The sequence below is a fragment of the Tenrec ecaudatus genome, chromosome 3, assembly GCF_050624435.1.
Source record: "Tenrec ecaudatus isolate mTenEca1 chromosome 3, mTenEca1.hap1, whole genome shotgun sequence".
Lineage (NCBI taxonomy): Eukaryota > Metazoa > Chordata > Mammalia > Afrosoricida > Tenrecidae > Tenrec > Tenrec ecaudatus.
In genome coordinates, this window is record NC_134532.1 from 167,482,160 (window position 1) to 167,505,753 (window position 23,594).

General features: G+C 51.9%; 1 protein-coding gene across 1 annotated transcript in view; it reads right to left on the reverse strand.

The window, feature by feature from the left end:
• CRACD (capping protein inhibiting regulator of actin dynamics) overlaps positions 1-23,594 on the reverse strand; it is a 154,753-nt gene that overhangs the window by 18,645 nt on the left and 112,514 nt on the right. Inside the window, exons 3-6 of the mRNA XM_075544285.1 lie at positions 19,468-19,603; positions 7,058-7,222; positions 5,183-5,251; positions 196-378 (exon numbers count right to left, since the gene is read on the reverse strand). Of these exons, the coding sequence (XP_075400400.1) occupies positions 196-378; positions 5,183-5,251; positions 7,058-7,222; positions 19,468-19,587 (537 nt within the window). The 5' untranslated portion in view covers positions 19,588-19,603. The remainder of the gene's footprint in view (positions 1-195; positions 379-5,182; positions 5,252-7,057; positions 7,223-19,467; positions 19,604-23,594) is intronic.

Sequence of the window (23,594 nt, forward strand, 5' to 3'; positions counted from 1 at the left end):
CAGCCTACTGCAGGGGGCCATCTCAGGAAGGCTCTCCGATGTCAACCGGCCCTTGTACATCGCCACGCACAAGTGCTCAATGGGGAGAGACCTGCTTCTCTCTGTGGGGTTACCACTACGCTGGCTTCTGGGGTAGAAGCCATGTACATCCGGAGAAGGGACCTACCTGGTCCCTACAGGCAGGGCTGTACCTACCAGGACTAGCCGCCTGTGCTTCTTTGACACCCTCTGCTTTTTTGGCTTGACGGACAGCTTGTGCTTGGCAGCACTGTTGTCCAGGCGAGCAATGGCCAGCGGGATGGCATCGAGGTTGACACTTTCAATGGTGCCGGCAGAAGAGAGGTGCCTTTTTGGCCGAGCCGGTTTCACGGGGCCAACCTAGGGGGGAAGTTGAAAGATGAAGTCAGCTTGGCTCATGCCCCCAAATCCCAGCATTTCCTGGAGCCTGGCCCAGGCAACCCAGGGAGCAGAAGGGCTGGGGCCCGTGTGGTACAGGGAATGAGCTCTGGGCTTGGAGTGAAAGGACCTGGCTTTGAAAACGCACTCTGCCAGTGTAGTAGCTTGTGAAGGCCAGTTAAACTTCCAGGGCCACAGCTTCCTACTCGGAACAGTCCGGGGTTACACTAGATCAACGGTTCTCAACCTGTGGGTCGCAACCCTCTGGGGGTCCAACGACCCTTTCACAGGAGTCACATAAGACCATCCGAAAACACATGTTTCCCGATGCTCTTAGGAACCGAGACACGGCTCCTCTATCCGTCTCCAGGTGGGTCTGCCTACTTGTAGATAGGCCCACCTACGAGTAGCCGGCGTGAAGACTGTTACCCATGCTACACCATGCTTCAAGACAACATCTCATTTATTTGTCATTAGAAATAAATATTTCACAATATAGAATTACATATTGTTTTTTTGTGATGAACCACTGTGCTTTAATTATGTTCAATTTGTAACAATGAAAAATTCCTGCATATCAGATATTTACATGATGATTCATAATGGTAACAAAATGACAGTGATGAAGTAGCAACAAAAATAATGTTATGGTTGAGGGTCCCACCACATGAGGAACTGTATGAAAGGGTCTCGGCACTAGGAAGGTGGAGACCCACTGGCCTAGATCATCTTACTGTTGTTTTGTTTTTTTTAATTAATTAATTTATTTTTCCATCTTACTGTTGTTGCTAGGTGCCGTAGAACCTGTGCAGAAAGGGGCAAAATGATGGTGGGTCCCTCTGCCCTTGCACGGTGGGTTACAGATCAAGTGGTTTTGAGCCATGGGGTTTTCGCTGGCTGCTTTAAGCATGGAGCGTGCCAGGTCTTCTTTTCTAGTCTGTCTTAGGCTGGAAGCTCCACTGAAACCTGTTTGGCATCAAAACAACCCCACAACCCTTCACGGAGAGTTGGCTGCACATTGAGGTACACTGGCTGGGACTTGATGGGAGGGGTCTCCTGATGGAAGCTGAGAGTGCTGCCACTAGCCCACCACCATTCCCTTAAGCTAGATCAAGGGGGGCACATCTTGCCCTTGGTCTGTTTGGCAAATGCAGTTTCACTGGCATGCATGTTGTCCTTTATTCTCAGATGGGGGTAGTTGTGTGTTTGCGCACTATTGGCTCTGCAAAGCCTAAATTATTTCATGGTCTTCAACTAAGTCCACATGGAAGAAGCACACCATCCAGTGTGAACCAAGAATTGCAAAGAATAAAATCCAAATCTGAAGGAGGGATTGGTATCAGAGCTTCAATTCTGAATATCCAGTTGCAGAAGTCTGTGGATGACAGTGGAAGCCAAAACCCATTTGCGGCGTCTGAACATGGGCGAAGCCCCTGGTGAATCCCCTCTGCACACAGTCCAGGGGTGTGAACAGCCTTGCCATCAGACAGCGAGCATTGCCAAGTCAATGATGGCAGGTGCAGTTGGGGTACATTACAATGCCTGATAATTTGATCTACCTCCGGACCCATTTTGAAGTTGTTTCATTTTCAATATTTTCTGCTTTCTTTTCTATTGAGGTGTTCTCTGTTTTGTTTCATTTCTTTTTCGGGTGAGGGGGCATGCTTTCTGTGTATGAAATCCATGTTGCGTGGAACTATGGGCACAGCACGGAATTAATGGTTACCTGGTGGCATGGCGGGGGAGGGTGGGGAAATGGGGAGTCAACCGCAATGAGTCCGAGAAGAAAATGTTCTGACATTGACTCTAGCGATGACTGCATAGTTGTTCTTAATGTGGTTGAATGATTAAATTGTAACGATAAGTGAAATACATGCCAAGAAAAAAAATTTTTTTTAATCCCCCAAAAATGGAGAGACGAGATGGTCTCTAAGAACTCTTAAGGGAAAAAAAAAAGAACTCTTAAGGGCCTTCCCACTACCTGGGGCCTTGTGAGTACACACCTATCTCCCACACAAAATGCCACCCCTTCAAAAGCAGGGAGTCTGTCTTCTTCATCTTTGTACCGGCCCTCTTGGTGCCCTGGCAGCGAATCTCCCTAAGTCAGTGCTCAATAAACACGTACTGCAAGACTGGAGGCGCAGTCGAGGCTAACAGCTACCATGAGGACAAGACGTTTTCAAGAAGCAAAAAGTCTTAGCACCATGACTCCCAAGTCACAGAGCAACGAGTGTGCCCAGGGACTACGTGCAGGCAGTGCACAGCTGTGCCAGCGTGGCCGAGGGCACTGCTTCCGAGGAGGAGGTTGCTGGGCGAGGGCAGCTCCAGATGTAGTTGTGTTACCTGCCTTGGAACCCATGCACAAAGGCACACACCCTCAGTTGTGCACGCTCAGAATGTCAGGGACGTCACGTCTCAGCCTGCACCCAGCGGCCACACTGCAGAAGGTGGAGAAAGGCCTGCTGCCACAAGAGAACAAATCCAGGGGTGCAGTGGGGAAAAGACTCCTGGTCTGGCAACACCCGGGTGCTGCAGGGGGCACCCGTCTGGCCACACAGGCAGCTCTGCAGAACGCAGGGGCAGCAAGAGTTTCCTGTTTGCCTCTGTTCTGCTCCTGCTCCAAGAGTAGCCTCCCTGGGGTCTAGCTGAAGGGCCAGCGTTTCTGCAATTCCCTTCCAAATGCAGGCACCGAAGATAACAGGCCAAGCCAGCTCTGGGAGCCAGGCAGACGCTCAGTAAATATTAACTGGTGACGGCCCTGCCCAGAAGTTCAGGCTTCGGCCTTCTAGCAAGCTCTCATTTAGTTATGACTATCTTTCCAATCACTGTGAAATTCTGACGTGCTGTTGAAAAGGGACGAGCTAACGTTTAGTCCCACCCCTTCAAGAGTCAAAGGACTTGAAGCCAAATGTGGCAGATGGAAGCACAGCTCAGCAGGCAAAGGCTGAGCTTTAAATGCTATGTTTCATTCCTGAGTTAGTCCGGCTGGGCCTCTTTATTGTCGAAGCTCTCTTGGGCCACAGCTTCACAAGACTGGGGGCATCCGCTGCTCAGGGTCCTGGCTGCCAGATGGCGGGAGGAGGCCTGGATGCCTATGGGCAGGAGACAAGTTCTCCTAGGAGCAGATTAGTCTCCCCAGAAGAGGGACACACAGTTTCCAGAGAGTTCCCCAGACTCCTGTAGGTGACACCCCAGTTTAAAATGAATACAGAAAAGGATTTGTTTGTTTTCAGCAAAAAAAAAAACATGAAAGGTTTTGGGGTTTTTGGGGGTTGATGTTGTTTTTCTTTTTCAAATCCCTGAACAGAAGGGGAGTCTCTTTCATTCGAGTTGGCTCCCCAGTAAACACCCACGGAAGCAGCAGTCAAGAAATCGAAAGCTCTATCACATTGGGTAAATCTCCTGCACGGGATCGCTTTAAAGCAGTGGTTCTCAACCTGTGGGCCGCGACCCCTTTGGCGGGATCAAACGGCCCTTTAACAGTGGTCGCCTGATTCATAACAGTAGCAAAATTACAGTTATGACATAGCAACGAAAATAATATTACGGTTGGGGGGGGTCATCACAACACAAGGAACTGTATTAAAGGGTTGAGGCATTAGGAAGGCTGAGAACCACTGCTTTAAAGTGTTGAAGGGTAAGACGTCACTTGGAGGATCAAGGTGTGTCTGACTGCAGTCACGGTATTTCCAACGGCGCCTGACGCGTGTGGAGGTTGGACATTGAGCAAGTAGTGAGGTGCTGGCCAAGAATAAGCCCGACAGCCAGCCAGAAGAACCAAAGACATCGCTCTTGGAAGAAGCACAACTAGAATGTTCCTCCGAAGTGAGGCTGGTGGGCCCGTGTCTCATTTATTTTGGGCATGTTCTCAGGCGGGACCAGTCTCTGGAGCAGGACGTGGGCTTGGTCAAGTGGAGGGGCAGCAGACAGGAGGGAGGCCCTCAAGGAGATGAACTGACACGGGGTCTGCAACAGTCCTCTCACAGAGGATGGCCAAGAGCTCTCTGCTCTGCTGTGATGGCCTGTGGCAGATGCGTACTCTCCTGTCAACTTGAGCACAGGGGTGGAGTCTAGCCTGTCTATCAGTTCACAGCCAATGAGACCTCTCTCTGTGTGGGTCTGGTCTTCTCCTGAGGATTCTGGAACTCCTGTCTTCCTCTCTGCTCCACATTCCTGTTCACAAGCCACATGGGGGACACACTAATGGAGCCCAAGCCCTGGAACTGGAGGAGCCAGGTGGGGACCCACACCAGTGCTGAGATGCTTCCATGGCCACTGGAACCACAAGACTTTGCACCCGCTGGCCTGTGATCTTCCTGCACTTGGTGTCATTGTGTGTGTTGCCTGAGTCTGAAGAGGAATTTATAGATTGGTATGGGACCTATGGGTTACTATTGGACTTATGGACTTGATCTGGACTGGGCTGGGATGATTTCTTCATACACAATTGCTCTTGTATCTAAAGCTCTTTCTTGTACACATGAGTGTGTCTATGAATTTGTTTCTTTAGTCAACTCGGACTAACACCTGGCCCCTAACGACAACAAAAATGACAGGCACCGCACACAGGCAAGCTGGCGGTGCGCTACTTCTCAGAGCTGAGTTTGCTTCCAGCGGTTTTGGGGAGGCCTCACCCACTGCCACAGAGCAGCACGCTGAAGGGACTGAAGGCCACGGCGCAGGGATGCTGCTTCAGAAACGGAGAGGGAGGCCAGAGGTGGCCACGACAAGGAGATAGAGAAGTCAAAGTAAGGAAGCGAAAAGAAATCGGCTCAAGCCGCCTTACCTTCTCCTCCATCTCATTTCCGGCTCCAGACAGAGTCAGAGGACTGAGGGAAGTTGGCGTATCACTGGACTGGAATAACAGAGAGAACGCTCTAGTCAAACACGGGGACAGGAAGGTCTGGGCAAACCACCAGGTGTCCGGGCCACCCTCGCACCCCTGCACCAGGGTCAACCTGCTGCCAGGAGCCAGCAGGAGTCACGGAACACCTTGAGAATGTGCAGCCTCTCGAAGGACTACCTGAGACACGGAGGGCTCGGCCCACCTCCTCAGGTGCGGCACAGGCCCCTCCTCTGGGCAGGCTTTACACTGAGGCCCAGGGGCTGCTGCGGCTCAGTAACTCCCTCCCTGGAAGGGCCATGCCACACGCACTGCCTCCACCCTCTGTGTGCATGCCTGCGCTGCTCCAGGCAGGCGGCCTTCACCCGCCCCCACCTGCCGGGACAAGGTGGAAAGAAAGCCACCCTCCCCATCCTCCCAAGGGCAAATGCGCCAGCCAGGGAGAGCCCAAGGGGAAAGTTCTGGACGAGGGCAAAGCTGCCAGGAGGGAAAGGCAGGCACAAGGCTTGGTGAGCCAGGCTGCAGTAACTGCATGCAGCCTGCCCTAGGAAGGCCCTACTGTTTAAAGAGCCCCTGGTGGCGCTGCGGCTTAGGCACTGGGCTGCTAACCATAATCTTGGTGGTTCACACCCATCAGGAAGACTGTCTGCCCACCAGTTAACCATTTACAGTGTCAGGGTGGCTGTGAGTTGGAACGGGTAAGCACGAAACGGCTGAAAGGCTGGTGGTTCGAAGCTACCGAGCAGCGCCTGTCGGGGGGCAAAGGTCTGCTCTGTCAAGATTACAGCCAAGAGAACTCTACGGGCAGATCTGCTCTGTCCACAGCTGAAATGGACTTGGTAGCCCGAACAACCACAACGTCCACTTTCTCTCTTGTGCTGCCGGTCCTCCCCAGAGGGGTCTCACCGTTGTCTCTGATGAGAAACGTCTCCTGGCCCTGCCTCAGTCTCCTCTGAGTGCCAGGTGCAGAAGGGTCTTTGTAACACAGAGCAGTGTTGGACTGTGTCTTTCTGCCCCGTGCCTGTGGCCTAGAGGCTGGCCTGTCTGATCGGTCCTGCCCTACGGAGCCCTGACTGCTTCCTATTGTCATTTCCCGTTGCATTAGTCCAAAAGCCCGGTGGTGTCGTGGTTGCGAGTTGGGTTGTGATCTGCATGGTCGGCAGATCAAAACCAGCAGCAACTCCTCAGGAGAAAGACCAGGCTTTTTACTCCTGTAAATGGTTAAGATCTCGGAGACACACCGGGGTCACGATGAGTCGGCCCTGACTCGATGGCAGCAAGCTGGGCTCTTTGTTTTGCTCTGTTTTCCATTTGTCATTCCTCAGGAGCCCTTGCTAGACGGGGCACTGGCTAAGTCTCGGGGGTGCGGTATTGTCCATGCATTAGGCCTAGTGTGTCCTCATGGAACTCAGCCTGAGACCCGGTGTGGACAGGGGTGTGGCTGGCTAGCAGGGGCCTGGGCACCACTTGCCGGGTCGGCAGGAAAGACAGTGCTGCCTGGGGAGTCGAGCCAGGGCCAGGGGAAGGCACCTGGAAGAGCCTGTACGAAGACCGTCTCTGCTTCTCCCCCCGCCCCCCTAGGGTGGCCCAGCTGAAGAGCAGCGGGCATCTGTGAAAGAACCCTCTTTGTGGAGACACGCCCCACCTAGGGAGCACCCCCCACCCCACGGATGCTAGGCTGCTCAGTATTAGCAGAAGTTCTCCCACATTACCCACCCCAGTGCAGGTCCAGGGGCAGCTGGACATTCTTTCTACAGGTCAATGTCCCCTCAGGCCTATTAGCTACCAGGTCACTCTGTGTGTGTGTGTGTGCCTTACTTTGTTCTCCGTGTCGGAAGGGACGAGGTCCTGGTGAGTCACAATTTCTATGGGGCTTGTCAGGAACAGGTCCTCTTCTAAGCCAGCGTCTCCGCTGTCTGCCTTCTTCATGGGGATGGTGTTGGGTGGCGGCTGCCCAAACTTGATGTTCCTGCCCAACTGTTGCTGGAGCGGGATAAAGGAGAGGCGCTCTGAGGCAGGGCAGCAGGGCCTCCTTCCTACCTGGGACCAGGTGCTCCCGCCTGGCTCGGGATCGCTGAGGTCCAGGCTCGGCACACCTGACTCCTCCACTCCGTACCACACCGAGAAACCTCAATGCTGTCCCCCAGGAAGGTCACTGGTCACTTCCTTTGTCCACCTCTTTAAGGCCCCGATCTTTCCCACCCAGCTGCCTCTTTTCTGGGAAAGGCCAATGTTTCCAGTGGGTACTGAGATCGAATTCCTAAACCAAATGTTGGGACGGCTAGGATGATCTCAGTGATGACTGAGTGGATCACAGCAAACTACAGATCACATTTTGAAGAATGGCAGCTCCCGAACTCCGCCTGGGGCTCCAGTGGAAGCTGTTTGCGGGTCAGGGGGCAGCTGTGCAAGCAGGAGCAGGGGTGCGGCGTGGTTTAAAATCAGGACGGGTGTGCGTCAGGGTTGTGCCCTCTCACCATGTCTATTCAATCTGTATGTAGAGCACATCAGCCGCGATGTGCTGCAGGAAGGAGGCGGGCTGGAGGCAAGTTCATTAGAAACCTGGGAGACGCAGCCGACAGGAATGTGCTGCCTGAACACAAGAAGGACTTGAAGCACTTGTTGACGAAGATCAAGGACGGTGGCTTTCAGTATGAATCATAACTCAATATCACGAAAATGAAGATCCTCACAACGGGCCCGGCAGACGTGATCAAGATGCCATCTGGGTTGGATCTACGAGCCATGCTCATGGAAACAGCAGTCCAGAAATCAAATGGCGCATTGTCTTGTTTGGGTAAATCTCCTGCACAAGACCTCTTTAAAGGGCAAGGCGGTCACTTTGTAAAATAAGGTGTGCCTGCCCAAGCCATGGTACCCCCTCATCTGCACGTGGATGCTGGACGAGGCATAAAGAAGACCAAAGAAGAGGTGCTACATTTGAATTCTGGTACTGGCAAAGACTCTGAAAGTCCCATGGCCATCAGAAAAACAAATAGCTCGCTGGCGGAAGAAGGACAGCCGGATTCCGCGGACCTTAGAAGGGAGGCCATGCACCTCAGAGGTGAGACTTAGTCTCACGTCCTTTGGACATGCTCTCTGGAGAAGTCAGTTTCTGGACAAGGATAGCATGCTCCGTAAAGCAGAGGTCAGCAGAAAAAGAAAAACAATTACCCTCAAGGAGAGGGATTGACACAGTGGCTGCGACGAGGGCTCAAACGCAACAATGGAGGTGAGGACGGGCAGGACAGGGCACTCTTTAGTTGGGCTGTGCACAGGGTCCCTCTGGGTGGCAACCAACCCAATGGGTTCTAACAGCAACATGTGACCATCCCATTTTATGTTGTTGTTTAACCTGTATATTTACTTAAAGAGATGCACTTCCCCCCTCCAAAGTACAATTACATAGAAAACAGGAGATGCAGGAACCATGGGGAAATCAAGTTGGCTGCAAGAAGAAGGCATTCATCTCCTCTCAGGACATTTCCGATTTCCCTCGATGAATCACACTTGGGCCACCCTCCTCACAGCCCTAGCCTAGACCCCACCTCAGAGAGAGCTCGCATTCTATGTATCGGGGCCCGAGAAGATGCTGCTCTGCTCCCAGTGGGTGTCACTGCCGAGACGAGGAAGGTACCAGGAGACAGCAGGTCACCTTTCCATGAGCAATCCTGGAATCGTGGAAGGGACCAGGACGACAGTGTCCCCACACCAGCACATCCTGTTTGCTATGCTACAGCTGTCCCCTGGATCACAGGACACAGAGAGGCACAGCAGGGCCGGGCTGGGGTGGGGGTGGGGGCGGCACGGGGCATGGGGACTGAGAAGCAGGCAGGGAGGTTTGATTGCTGGGGTGGGGGTGGGACGATAACTAAAAGAATAGGGTGAAGGGAGGAGACAACAGGGAAAGGGGCTAGGAGGATCAGTCGTACTTGGAACAAGAAGAAGACCAGATTCGACACGGGAAAAGACCCCTGGAGAAAGGCAGTGTCCGCACAATAGCGAACAAGAGCTAAGAGAGGGCAGGTGGCTTCACGAGGAAAGGAGAGGATGCCGTCCAAGGGGAAAAAGAGGGGTGCAGGGTCACTGATGAGACTGCTGGCTCCATAGATCCACAATCACACCAACTGCTGGTTCCATCTATGGGCCTTTGGGAGCACATAGCTCGCTGTTGTGGGGTTGTCCTCTGCACTGAAGGGTGTCTAACAGCACCCCTGACCTCTCCCCACGCGAAGCTAGTAATCAGCCCCCTCCCCGGAGCTGAGGAAGCCCCAAATCTCTCGGTGCTGCCCCAGAGCCAGGGGGAGCAAACTCATCTTCTGTGGTCTCGATCCAAGGACTAAGGTTTCACAGTTCTTTTATGCTTTCTTTGTCTTCAATTCTCTGGCATTTGATCTTTAAATCTGGCTAATAGTTAACTCCAAAGAGCTGCAAAGAACCTGAACAATTACCCAAGCAAACCCCCTCATTTAAAAAGAGAACAACAAGCCCGCAGGTCCAGCGGGCAGAAGGGACTGGCCCAAGCTTATCGACCCTGAGTGGCCTACAGGGCGCTCGAGTCACTGCCCTCCACTGTCTGGAGGCCACAGAAGAGGCGATGCCTCTGGAGGAGGGTGCTGGCAAGGGAAACCACAGTGCCGTGGACCTCGGCGCCAGAAGCACCAGCAAATCTGTCTCAGAAGAAGCGCAGCTAGTGTGCTCCTTAGAGGCGAGGGTGGCCAGATTTCATCTCAGGGCTTCGGGACGTAGTTTGCCCCTGGAAAAGGGCATCACGCTTTGGTAAAGCGGAGGGGCATCAGAAGAGAGGAAGGCCCGGGGGTGGACTGACGCAGCGACTGACACAATGGGCTCAGACAGAACGGTGCAGGCCCGGGCGGTGCTTCCGTCCGTTGTCTGTAGGAACGGACGTGGTGGCACCCCCCCTCCCCCCCACTGGTTCTCAGGAACCTGACATGATGCTTGCTTTCCACGGTCACCAGCAATGGATTTGAGGACCCAACTGTGGAGCTGTGCCCCATTGCTGTTTTTTTCTTTTTGGTGGCAAATGCCAGGTCTTTCTTCCGAGGCACTGCTGAGTGGGTTCAAACCTTCAACCTTTGGTGAGCAGCTGCTGAGTGCGTACTAGTTAGGGCCACCCAGGGACTCTGCTTGCTTCTTACTGGAGTAGCAGTAAAGAGATGAGGGGGGCCTCACTTGGTTTCTGAGCAGAGAACCAAAAATACCTCCTTCCCCTGTTCACTCAGTGGAGCCCAATCCACCCACCGTCACCCACCTCCCCTTCAGTCCTCTTGCATGGTGGACAGGGAGTTTTCAGAGACCTGGGAGAAGAACCCAGGACACCTCTCTTCCAGCACCCCAGGCCCCCAAGCATGCGGAGTCAGGCTTGCAGGGAGGCCAGGGCCTGTTGGAGGGCTTGCTGGCATCCCAGCCAAGCAGGCTCCCTGCTGCCCCTCAGGGAAGGGACACACCACAGTTGGAGTTCAGCCAGTGCGGGGAGAAGGTCAGACCAGAGCACCTTCTGGAAGCATGGCAGGCAGGAAGCGGCAGTTAGTACCTACTCTCTCCAGATCAAGACACAAGCAGGGTTAGAACAGCAGCAGCCCAGGGAGTCAGACCAGAGGACACAAAGCCACAGGCTCTGCTTACTCTGGTAAGGGGAGTAAGCTGGGAGAGAGGGATGGGACCCAGTGCAGAAGGGGTGGGAACTGTTCCTGGGTCTCTGGTGAAAACTTTTTTTTTTTGGGGGGGGGGGGTTCCTGAGGGCACCAGCCCAGCCCGGTCTAACGATCCCTTCTCTAGGAGCCGAGGCCTACAGCTACAGGACACTCAGGTTGTTCTTCAGATGGAGGACTGTCTCTCCTTGGGGTCTGCCACTTCCCTGTGCACGGGAATGACTGAGGTGAGGGGGTGTCTTCTGTCCGCATGTGCAAAGAACAATTCTGCAGCAACGCGCCGAGGAGGAAGCTGGCCTGACTTTCTCCAGCCATTGAAGCATGTCCCGCCAGCCACCATCACCAGGCAGAATTCATGGGTGGACACGGCACCTCATTAGGTGATTTTTAAGAACTGGGATGCCGATCCATCGCTATGCGTTGGAGATGAAATGGGGACAGGGCAAAATGTAATCCCAGGCTCAGAAGAAACACAACCAACCCAGTTGACCCTGACACCTCCAGAGACGGGACAACAGTCATGGCTGCCAGGGGTAAGGACAGGGGGCTATGGAGAAGGAAACAGATGGAATGAAGAGGTCAGAAATCAAGGCGCCCGGGAAACACACTGAGAATGGGGGCAGAGAGCTGAAGAACACAGGTGAGTTGAGAGGAGGGGACAGAGGACAGGGAGACAGGCAGGGCAGCAGGGACAGCCAACTTTGACGCATGCCTATCAGAGGACTGATTCATGTCAGGTGTGTCCAGCCTAACAGCAACCACATCACTGGCTCTAGAATCCCCCCAGAGGAGAGATTCCGCCCCAGAGGAGGAATGGAGAGGAGGAGGGGAGGACCCAGGTGAGATGTCATCAGTTCACCTGGCCCTCCTGCCATGATGGGGGATGTATGATGGTTTGGGACTCTAGGCCTGCTGTGAGAATCACACCTTAGAGGGAGATCCCCGCTTTGCTAAAAGGCAGGAGGAAGGTGGGCTTAATTTAGTAAGTCTACTTAGGAAGAGAGGGTGTGAGCCAAGTCACACCCTTGGTTTCTTTGGGGGGACTCTTTGGACTCTACTTTCCTAAAAGGTGTGACTTAGGACACCACTCTTTTCTTTTGGGGTATGGCTGACTAAAAGACAAAACCCACACCTCCAGTCAAGCCATGCCTGGGTGTGTAAGAGCGAGGAAGCCCGGGGTCACTGGGGAGCATGGTCCAGCTATCTGTCTGAAGTGGCAGAGGACAAGACCAGAGGCACTCGAGGCCGTGTCACTGAGACTCAGAGGAGCAGCATGGAGACTTGGGGCCACCTTTTCCTCATCTGTCCCATGTGACAGTGAACCCGTGAGACAGAGGGACAGGTAAGCTGGCTTCCTGGCCCAAAGAGGCAGCAGCTAAGGGACCGCGTGGCTGAGGACCAGAGAGCGACTTGGCTGCTGACTGAGGAGAGGTGTTGCTCTGACCAATGACTGTATCCTTACCGCTTGTGGTAGTTACATAATCTAGTGTCAATTTGTGGAGGGGTGGCATCTAGCCTGCCATTCAGGTGGCAGCTTGATGACCTCCTGTGGAGGCGCTAAGGAGCCAAATAGCTCGCTGGAGGTGGGACACACGCACACATTGCCTGAGAGACATTCCTGTTGACAAGCCACATGGAGGAAGGCTGATGGCAGCCAGGGCCTTGGAGCTGGAGAAGCCACGTGGAGACCCACGGCAGCACCGAGATGCTTCTACCACCACTGGATCCACAAGACTTTCCACCCACTGGGTTGTGAACTACCTGCATTCAGCATCATTGCATGTGCCTTAGGAATCGAAAAAGGAATTTATGGACTAGTATCGACCTATGGGATAATATTGGACTATGGACGTGATCTGGACTGGGTTGTTTTCTTAATGTACAATTAATTACTCTTTGTGAGAAACTTCTCTCTTACACACATACGAGTGTCTATGAATTTGCTTCTCTAGTCTACTCGGACTAACACGCTGTTTGTTGATCCTGACTTGTGGTCACCTGTTATCTTCCCTAATAAGCCCCATCACGGTGAGTTGGGCGTGTGAGTTGCGTGTGGCCCTGGCAACGAGTTATTTGAACCCAGCATAGCGGCAGTGTGCCGTGGGAGGGCGACCGGTGTCAGAAGAGGTAAGAAGGATGGTGCATGGAGGCTGTCTGACCCCTGCCTCAGGAGCAGGGAAGCCAGGGGAGGTCAGGTCTGGCCCCACAGCATTCACTGCAGCAGGTTACCGAAGAAATGATGGTTGAGGGCCAGGGGGGGCTGCATACTGCCTACCTGCCCACACAAAGGGCAGGCCCCTCGGACCTGGAGCTGAGACAGGGGCCTCTGGCAGGCCTTAGTGGCTAACAAGGTCAGGGGACCGACCTTCAGGCTCTCCTACCTGAGTCAGTTCCTTCAGCGGCCAGAAAGGAGGGGGATTGTTGGGACACTTCTTATTTTTCCTTGTTTATTTATTTTGAAATTTTAATTTTACTGGGGGCTCTTACAGCTCCTATCACAACCCATACATACAGCCATTGTGTCAAGGACATCTGTACACATGCTGTCACCATCTTTTCAAAACCTTTTCTTTCTACTTGAGGCCTTGGTATCAGCTCCTCATTTTCCCCTCCCTCCATGTCCCCTTGATAGTTTATAAATTCTTTTTTTCCCCATCTTACACTGACCTCTGTCTCCTGTCACCCACTTTTCTGCTGTCCGTCTCCCCTGGAAGGGGGTGGCCATACATTGATTATTATGATCGGTTCCCCCTTATTCCCACCCCACTTCCCTTCCTAATATCACTGCTCCCCTTACTGGCCCTGAGGGGTTTATCTGTCCTGGATTCCCTGTGTTTCGAGCTCTTATCTACACCAGTATACAAGTCCTGGTCTAGCCAGATTTGTAAGATAGAATTGGGGTCATGATAGTGGGGACAGGGAAGAGGGGAGCATGGAAGAACTAAAGGAAGGTTGTGTGTTTTGTCAGTGATATACTGCACCCTCACTGGCTCATCTCTTCCTTGTGGCCCTTCTGACAAGGGGTGTCCAATTGACTACTGATGGGCACTGGGTCTCCACTTTACCCTCCCCTTCATTCCCATTGATATGATTTTTAAAAATTTTGTTCTGTTTTATGTCTTTGATGTCTGATGCCTGATTCCATTGCCACCTCATGATCACACAGGTTGGTGTGCTTCATCCATGTGGGATTTGTTGCTTCTGAGCTAGATGGCTGCTTGTTTATCTTCAAGCCTTTAAGACACCAGATGCTATATCTTTTGATAGCCAGGTACCATCAGCTTTCTTCACCACATTTGCTTATGCACCCATTTTGGCTTCAGTGATTGTGTCAGGGAGGTGAGTATCACAGAGTGCCGTGTTAGTAGAACAAAGTGTTCTCGTGTTGAGGAAGTACTTGAGTGGAGGCCCGATGCCCATCTGCTGGTGTAATACTTTATAAATAAACACACGTACGCAGAGCTATTCCCTATCATTATATATAAATGTATTGACATATATACATGCCTGTATTTAGACCTCATAAGTGTGCCACGGAGCCAATTCTTACTCTACAGTCACCCACCCCCCTCTTATTGATTACAAGGTTCCTGGAAAAGCCTGTTGGGCAATCTTGTGTCCCTGTGTGAATGGAAAACCGGCTACATAAGGAATGAAAACCAAACCAAACAAAAACACCTGGGAAGCCCTTAGGTTACTTGACTCCCGCCCACAATCCAGGCACGCTCCTGGAAGGAGCTGGGTTTGAAGCTACAGGGAAGGCCAGTCTGGGGCGATGAGCTGCCCTCATGTTTCAGAGGGAGAAACCAGCACTCCTGCACCCTTGTCTTCAGCCCCCAGGGCCAGCCATTTCTTTCTACTGGCCACAGTGACCGGCAGAGGGAGGCAGGCTTGTGCTGGTCCCGAGACTCCACGGGGCCTGCGTTTATGAATGGAGTTACTGTGGAGATTGGCCGGTGCGCTAGAAGGGACTCTATTTTGCTCATTCAAACGGGGCCATTTTAGCTGGAATATGGAATGCCGGGAATGGTATTATAGGAATGCGCATTCATATTTATGAGGGCTTTTCTTACGGGGGGGAGGCGGGATTCCAAGCACATCAGACTCAAGTGGCAGCACTCACTCTGCCACGTTCCCCCTGAAACCCGTCTGAGCGCAAGGAAAAGGAAGGTGCTCTCTCTTGAGGGGACTTGGGGTACCTTCCGGTTTGGGTTGTGTGAAGGACTTGCCCCGGATGCTTCCTCCTTGTGTTCCCGACAGCCGCACTGGGTGTCAAAGCCCTCACCTGGAGGAGCTGGGCGTGGTAGATTAGCATCCAAGCAGAGGAGGGAGGACTTCCCTTGTAAGCCGAACATGCACGGCACCAAGAAAGGAAGCGCCATTCCAACCACTGCCTGCCGGCCGAGACTGCGCTATGGCCTGAGTGTTTTCATCAGGCAGTACCGACCTTCCAGCCTCCAACCTGATCGCAAATCCACAGCCTCCCTCCCTGACCCTTGGCTCAGGGCAGCCCTAGGTGACGAGGTTATGCCTAGGGTCGCGATGAGTCACCGTCGACTCCATGGCAGAGTACCATCAAGGGTGGAATTTACAGGTAGCCTGTGCCCTGCCACTGTTGGGCACATCAGGTCAATCCCGACTCCCTGCCACCCCCATGTGTCAGAGTGGCACTGCCCCCAGTGGGGTTTCTTGGCAAAAATATCTATGGGAGCAGGCCACCAGGTCTTTCTGTCGCGGGTGGGTTTGAACCATCAACCTATCAGTCAGCAGCCTAGCTCTGAACTACTGTGCTAGCGCGGCTCCTACTCAGCACCGCAGTGGGTGACAAGTGATTCTGTACAGACCACCGATTTATAAAAACCTGGAAGGGGCCTGAGGACTTTTATAAGTACCCCTCCCAGTGCCCCCTCCCCTTTTCAGATGCAGAGAACGAGGCTCAGAGACATTAAATGACCCCCTTCAAGGCCACCCATGGCCGGTGGTGGCAGCCGCCTGGTCAACCCTTCTTCCTTTCCATGGAGTCACTGGCATCAAATCAACCGAACCAACTCTACTGCCACTGCGTCAATGCCGACTCGTCGCCGCCCTACCTACAGTTTCTGAGGCTGCAGCTCTGGGTGGGGCGGACAGTCTCATCTTTCTCCTGCACAGCCGCGTGGGGGGGGGGGACTTGAACTGCTGACTTTGTGGACAATGGTTCCCCTGCATCACCACTCACAAAGGGGAACTTTATCTTTGTCTCTAAACTGCCCCGCGTATTAAACTTTGTTTTCATCATGAACATGGTTTTATTTCCATGCTCAGAAACAAAAGAGCGAGTACATCTTTTCCTTTTTTCAAAAAGTTCGATCAGATGGTCTGATGGGGATTATGTGCCAATAAAACGGAAAAAAACCCTCCAATGATAAAAGATGAAAGAAAAAAAACAAGTTCAATCGGATATAACCAACTCTACTTCACTTACCACGGCCAAGTTGACTACGACTTACTGACCCATGGGGCAGGGAAGAACTATGCCTGTGGGTTTCCGAGACTGACTCTGTCCTGGAGTAGAAAGCCTCATCTTTCTCCCAAGGAGCGGCGGGTGATTCCAATCAGCTGATCTTGCTGGTCAGCAGCCCAATACCGAACCCGTTGACCACTGATCATTATATGCAGAGGCAGTTGGATGGGCGCCGGCTTTGCTGTGTGTAATTTCGCCAAAAAAAATAGGGGGAAATCTTGATTTTGAAAAGTGTGATCGTTCGCCGCAGACAGGATGGCAGGTGGGAGATGCATGCCCTTCAGAAAGCAGACCCATTTTGCTCCAGCTGCATCCACTCACTTCTCTTCAGCAGACACCAAGCAACCTTTAGGGGAGCGGGAATAGGCGTGTGGACACTAGAGGGCAACCTAGCCACACGCGCCTTCTAAGAGTCTCCTGGGCTGGGACGTATCTTAAGGTACAGGGGGAAACGTTTTGAGCTTTGGGGTTTTTTTTGGGAAAATGTTTTGTTGTTGTTTAAAAGGCATTCCAGAAAAAAGTTTCATTTCATAGGAAGGTCTTAATAACGGTGGTTAACCAGTTTGCCAGAACATGTAATGCCAAGTGAGTGTTAGACACTTTCTCTCTCTCACTCAATGAATACACACCCACGCATAGGCACAAGGACCATTCCAGACATTAAAAACAAAGCCAAACATACATGCCTTGGATGCAAGTAAGCCCCCTCATTCCATGCGGGAGCCTAAGAGGAGGCGTCTCTGACACTGCTTAGGAAGCATCGATTCCGGCATGACCTTATCATGGAAAAATGCAAAGCATTCATGCAAGTTAATCAAGTTGCTACTATTTCTAGGACTTACCAGGACCATACTGCTTAGTCGACTGAAAAAATAAAGCACAGGCTTTTGGGGGTGATACAGTTATAGCGCAAGTCACTCAAAAAAATTCACATTTTCTATGATAATGGGCCCGTCTCCCGTCTCAAAAAGCAAAGTCTTTGAGTTTTGTTTTTTAATACATCACGATAGGAAGGAAGCTTGTGAAGTCATTGGGAACGCCAGCTGAGACCAACTCCAGCTGAGGAGACAGTGCCGGGGTTGGCGGCCAGTTCCCTCTTCCCGGCTCACAGTTTGCTTCCTGGGCCAACAGCACTGCTGCTTCAGGGAAAGTCATTAATTATGAGGTCAGACCGTTGAAAACCTGTGTCTCACTGCTCATAGAAATAACAGGATCTCAACATACCTAGTTTTGATTGTTTCTCTATTTCCAGCAGGGTGGAATCACTTATGTTTTTATGATCCCCGTCCGCTTCCTGGAGTGCGGGCATGTGGTCTCTGAGGTGCCATCGCAGACCTGCCTCCGGGGTGTGACCAGAGCCCCGCGGAGCCAATGTCAATACAACCGGTCACAGGGCAAGCGCTTCAGATCACTCCTCACGGAAGTCGAGGGGATGCTGTTGAGGGGATGCCGACTCACTGCGGCACTCCAGGGCAAGTCAGAACTGCCCCTGCGAGTTTACCAGACTCTGATTCTTCTCTTCCCCCCATGGAGTGGTTTCAAACTGCTGACCTCGCGATTAAGCAGCTCAAGGGCTAACCTGCTAAGCCACTTGGGCTCCTGTTATTCCTCACAGAAAGCCGATGTTGTAAGGTTCAGAACTTCGAGGCCTCAGGATTCAAGAGGCTTCGAGAACAAATGGCCAGCAGAAAGTAATCAAGGTTTTCTTTGTCCATTACCAAGCTTCCCTCCTCTCCAACCCACGAGAAGCGATAGCTTGCTTCCTCCTCCTGAGTCTAGAGGGAGAAAGACTGGGCTTCCTGCTCCTGGAAACAGCGACAGCCTCGGAAACACAGGGATGGTTCTGCCCAGCCCTGTAGGGTTCACCACGAGTCGGCACCGACTCGATAGCAGGGGACTTTGGGGTTCTGAGTCTAGAAACAGTAGGATGGCACACACAGCAAGACCCAAGCAAGAAGCCCGCTTAGGAACGGATGGCATATGAAGGCAGTGCCAGTGCTGGCTCTGAGCGCCGGCCTCTGGCCTCGGGAAGGGTAGCAGTGGGGGGAGAGCTCTAGGCCAGCTTGGGTGGGGTCCCCAGGGGTTGGCTATTTTCTCATGTGCCACATGTTACATTCAGCTGCGTGTACAGACTATGTGCCCAAACGTACATCACAAGATGCTCAGCGAATGCTCAGATGAAACCAGAGCACCTCAAGATATATTCTTTGAGTATAAGGCTTCTCAAGCCACTTGCCCCCTTTTCTCTTTTCCTCCCTATGAATTCATTTGTCCATTCATCACTGTGGCCTGACACACAGATAGAGCCAGCCAATCAGGGCCTTCGCTTCATAATTTGGATCGCATTCAAGCCCGCCCAGCCAGGCTGGCTCAGGGCTCCGTCTCCAGGGGGAGTGAACGCTACCAAGTCATCAGGCCAGCCTACCAGTCAGACCCCAGTGTCTTTGGCCCGCTTCCTTTTCTTGGATTTTCTTCATTGCGATCACATTCTGTGAAGAATTGTTATTATACCTTCGTCCTAAAGGAGTTACCGCTCGAGTTCCTTTATCTACAGGGACGCCGCCCCGCTCGGCAGGGTGAAGCAGGAGGAGGTTTAAGAGCTTTGCATGGTCCTTCTAGACAAAGTGCGCAGGGGGAGCCGATTCACCAAAACAGCAGAATTCAGAGTGGAGCCATTCACTCTGGTGGGGGAAACCTGGCAGGTGAGTGTAGGGGGCAGCGATGGCTGCCTTCAGGGAACACAGTCAACATGTTATGGTTAGCAACTCCGTTCTCGCATCCAAGGCCCACAGCGCCTCTTGGGGACGTGTTCTCAGTGAAAATGGAAGGAATGATTCGAGAAAGCAGGAGAGGGGGTGTGATGTAGGTGGATGCCACAGTGCAGAGGACGGAATCGGGTTCAAGAGAGCCAAAACTGTCATCCGGAGTGGCCCCCGGACCTCACCCTCTTCACGCAGGACCAAGCGAGGGCCGTTCCCACTCGCCTCCAGCCCGCCCTCCTTTAGCCGGGCAACTCTCAGAGCACTGACTTCCGTCTCAAGCGGTCTTCTTACCTGAAGAGTTTTGACTTTGCCCAGGATGTTGTCCTGTGACGTTGCTTGAACTGTCTGCTCACTCTCTGCTCCCCCATCGGGGATAAAAATGCTGTCATGGGAAAACGCCCGGGTTCCCATAGTATAGCCCAAGGACCTGCAATGCAAATCACGTGCTTTATGTTACTAGGAGGATGACATTTCCGTTTCCCGCTCGCTCTTCTTCATTTGAGGTGCTCCCCGCACATCCCCCGTCTCATTCAGAAAGCACTCTCAGCAATGTATTCTTTTCCACTGGGGGGGTGGTGAAGGGGGTGTCAGCCAAGGAGTTGGATGGAAGCAAGATCCCACAGGGCTGAGCGAGCATGTGGAGAGCGCACAGATAGCCATGTGTGGAAGTCCTAGGCCTCAGGCACGTTCACAGGCACTTTAAACGGGAGGAGCTTTTTCCTCAAGGAGCAGGAGCTAGCCATCTCCTTCCAGTAAGTTTTGTCAGAATCCCGGTGGCACAGTGGGTTACGCCTTGGGCTGCTAACGGCACAGCCAGCAGTTTGAAACCACCAGCCCGTCCGTGGAAGAAAGACGGAGCTTTCTACCCCTATAAAGATTCCCAGTCTGGGAAACCCACAGGGACAGTTCTACTCTGTCCTATAGGGTCACTGTAGGCCCACATTGACTCAATGGCAATGAATACGCCATGCCCACCAGCATTTATTAAGTAGCATGAAGAGGTCGAAATAAGAAGCAAGGATTTCTCTCACAGATGACAATGAACTTGGAAGAGGAATAGACACAGGTAAAACAAAGACTTGACTCTACATGCTTCAGGATGTGGAGCCGAGGGGAGAAGCTGTGTTAGCACAATCCTGATGGGTTTCCTGCAGGGCCTGAGCCCATTCCAACTGCCAGTGGCCCTGCGTGTGTCTGCGTGGACTGTGCTCCATCTGTAGGGCTTCCAGTGGCTGATTGTTCTGAAGGAGATCACCAGGCCTGCTTGTTCCAAGTCCAGGTGGATTTGGAACAATCACCTTTTGCAGCAGCCAAGAAACCAAGAAATAATACTTCCCTATGAGGTTGAACTTCAGTAAGGACGCCTGGACTTCGACTAGATGGTGAGGTCAAAATCTTGGCAGGTAACTCATCTCTGAGAACAGGTGCTCCCTGAGGCTGCAGCCCCCTCATATGTACGTAAGAGGCAGGCAGAATTAAGCCTGGCCAAGAGTCAGAATCAACGGGCTGGCAGGAAGGAAGCAACAAAGGCAGGCAGGCACATTACCACAGGAGGAGGACTGCTTACTTCTCCTGGCACCCTGTCCCGGAAAGGGCACCAGCTAGAGGCTCTCATCGGTGACCCAACACACGAGAGCTCAGCCAGCACTAGCTGTTACCTCTGAATCAAACTACAGAAGTGCAGTAGGCAGAGTCCGGGACAGCTTTATGTGTTATCTGTCTCCGTCTAGGCCTGGTTAGAAAGAATGGCCACACCAAACGACAGCACCTAATTGGCTAAATCACACTTTGAATTGGTTTGTTCTTCATCACTGTAGCTTTGTAAGATGCAGTTGTCGACAGGCTCCGTCTTTGTTTATCTACGTAGTTTGTCAAGATGGCTGTCCTTTTGTTGTTTTCTTCATCTTCAACCAGATTTGTCGCTTACTTAACATAGCGACAATATATCACCAACAACAGTACTGGAAACAGAAGATACACAATGAGCAACACACACCATCCCTGCTCCGGAGAGCTGTAGGCCTAGAGGGAAGGTAGCAACCCACAAGCAACAAGTGGATTCAGACTCAGTGAGGTTTTAATTTTTAAATGACTATTCTTGTCGCTTTGCATTTCCACATCAGTTTAAGAATTAGCTTCCCGTTAGGCACACACAGATGTGCACTGACACACACACACACACACACACACACACACTCTAACACAACTGGCATTACAATTTTGTGCTTGCGTTCCACGTACAGGTGCATTTGGGGAGAAGTGGCGTTGTGATGACGTTGAATGCTTTCATCCAGCAACATGGGGCCCGCCTTCTTTGTCGGGTCGCCTGTCATGTCTCTCCTCGTGTAGAGGTCGTCTCCATTTCTTTTTTATTCAGTCATACTTGTTTGATCCCTTTGAATCTATTGTAAGTGGTATGGTTTAAAAATGTTTATTTTCCAATTATTTATCATCAGTGGTAGTGAAAAACAAAGTTGACTTTCGTATGCGCTTTTGTATGCGAATAGTAACCTGCTGGGTCTGTTAGAGTTTCTACGTGTGCAATCAGGTTATGTGTAGCTCAGTACAGTTTCATGACCTCCTTTTCAATTTTCTGTGCTCCTTCCTCCTGACCACACAGCATGTGCGAGGATCTCCATAGGCTTGTGATTCACAGATGTCGCCGTGTTGGTGGGCCTTGTCAGGGAGAAAGTTCTCAATATTCCACCACTTAAGCAGGACCTAACCAGAAGCTTCGTGTAGCTAAACTTGCACTTCGTATTTCCGCTTCTTTGAAAAGACAGGTAATTTGTTTTTTATTTATAGCAGTTTTTCAGCCTTTTTTCTGCTTTTCAGCAATTGTACTCTGACGTGGCTAAGCGTGATTATCTTTCAGTTTTCCCAGCTTGTGGTATATGATGCTTTTTAAGTCTGTGGCTTGACGCCACTCAGCAGTTTAGAAAACACTCAGCCTTAGCTCTTCCCTTCTTCTCCTAATCCTCCTCTGATGCCCATGACTGAACCTTCCCATGGTGAGTTATACGTCTTCCACAATCTTTTCTATATCTGACTTTCTTTGTACTGCATGTGGTTCAGTCTAGGGCTTTCTGCTGTCCTAGCTTCCAGGTGGCCAAGCTGCTCTTTCTTCTGCTGTCATCAGCGTGCTGTGCAAACCATCTGTTGAGTTCTCAAGTGCAGCGGTAGCTCTTGGACTTGGAGTTTACACCGAAGCTATTACGGTGGATGCCGGTCTCAGGTGAAACTCTCTAGCTTGTCAACTATTCGCTTGAATAGATCGATCACAATTCTTGAAAAGTCTGTGATTTATTACATTTCCACCACATGCTGGGACCCAGTAGTCGATAGTCACTGGTCTCAGGAGGATTCATTTGCCAAGTGGCCTAAACATGGCCACCTTTTCCTTCTTGAACATGGGAAAAACGAAGGGGGGAGAATGGTAGTTCACTTACGAGGTACATGAATGAACAATCCATCTAATGCAAATTAACATCCAACCCCTGACAATGTGAGTCACAGTAGATCTTGGGTAAGAGTTTCTGCTCCAAACGACTCTCTACAAGATCCTAGTAGATCATTTCCTTTCTCCGAATGGGGAACTGAGACCAAAAAAAGAAAGAGACCTGGTAAAAATTGCGCTCAAGTTGCAGAATTTGTGGTGGCGCTGGAATTAAAATGGAATGGCCTGTGCGTGGAGACCCCAGCTAGAAGCTACCCTTTGAAGGAACGAAGAGTTGGGTGGAAATCATGGTCCTTAACCAGCTGGGAACCAAGAATTCTATAATTGGGAGGTGGAGGGCCAATTTACAACAAATTGTACCTTAGCACAAAGTTCAACCAGCCTTCTTTGTCCTTGACATTTAAAGATCTTTCGCAACTGATTGCAAACCTGGCCGCCGCCTCCTCCCTTTCATTATGAGTGTGCCAAGAGGAGGGGCCTCTGAGCCTCTCCTGGCGCGGCTTGCCTCAGACTCCGTCTGCTCCAAGGGAAGAGACCGAACCTTCTCCTCTGATGCGGAGAACACGGGGCAGTGTCTTGACCATGCAAGGAGACCCAGAGGGACCTCTACACGCCCACACAGTTTAATCTCTAACTTGAAGACTTCCCTTTTAGTTTATTCAAGATCTGAAGTCAAATACAGAGCGTAGCTAGCCAAAGGAAACTCTAGGAACAAACGGGCACGAGACCTGCGTGGGGCGTCCACAACAACACTGGCCACCGCAGAGCAGCTGTAATTAACCCAGGGAGGAAACGCAGCCCCGACCTACTGAGGCCAGAAGCCACAGCCCCCTGGGCTTGGAGGTGGGTGGTCATGAAGTTTGTGGAGCCGTAGTCAGGTGGGCAACTTCTTTTATGGGCACAAAAGAAGCGAAAGGGCTGGGATGCCCTGACTCTTGTTTTCCCTTTTCTGTCCTGGTTT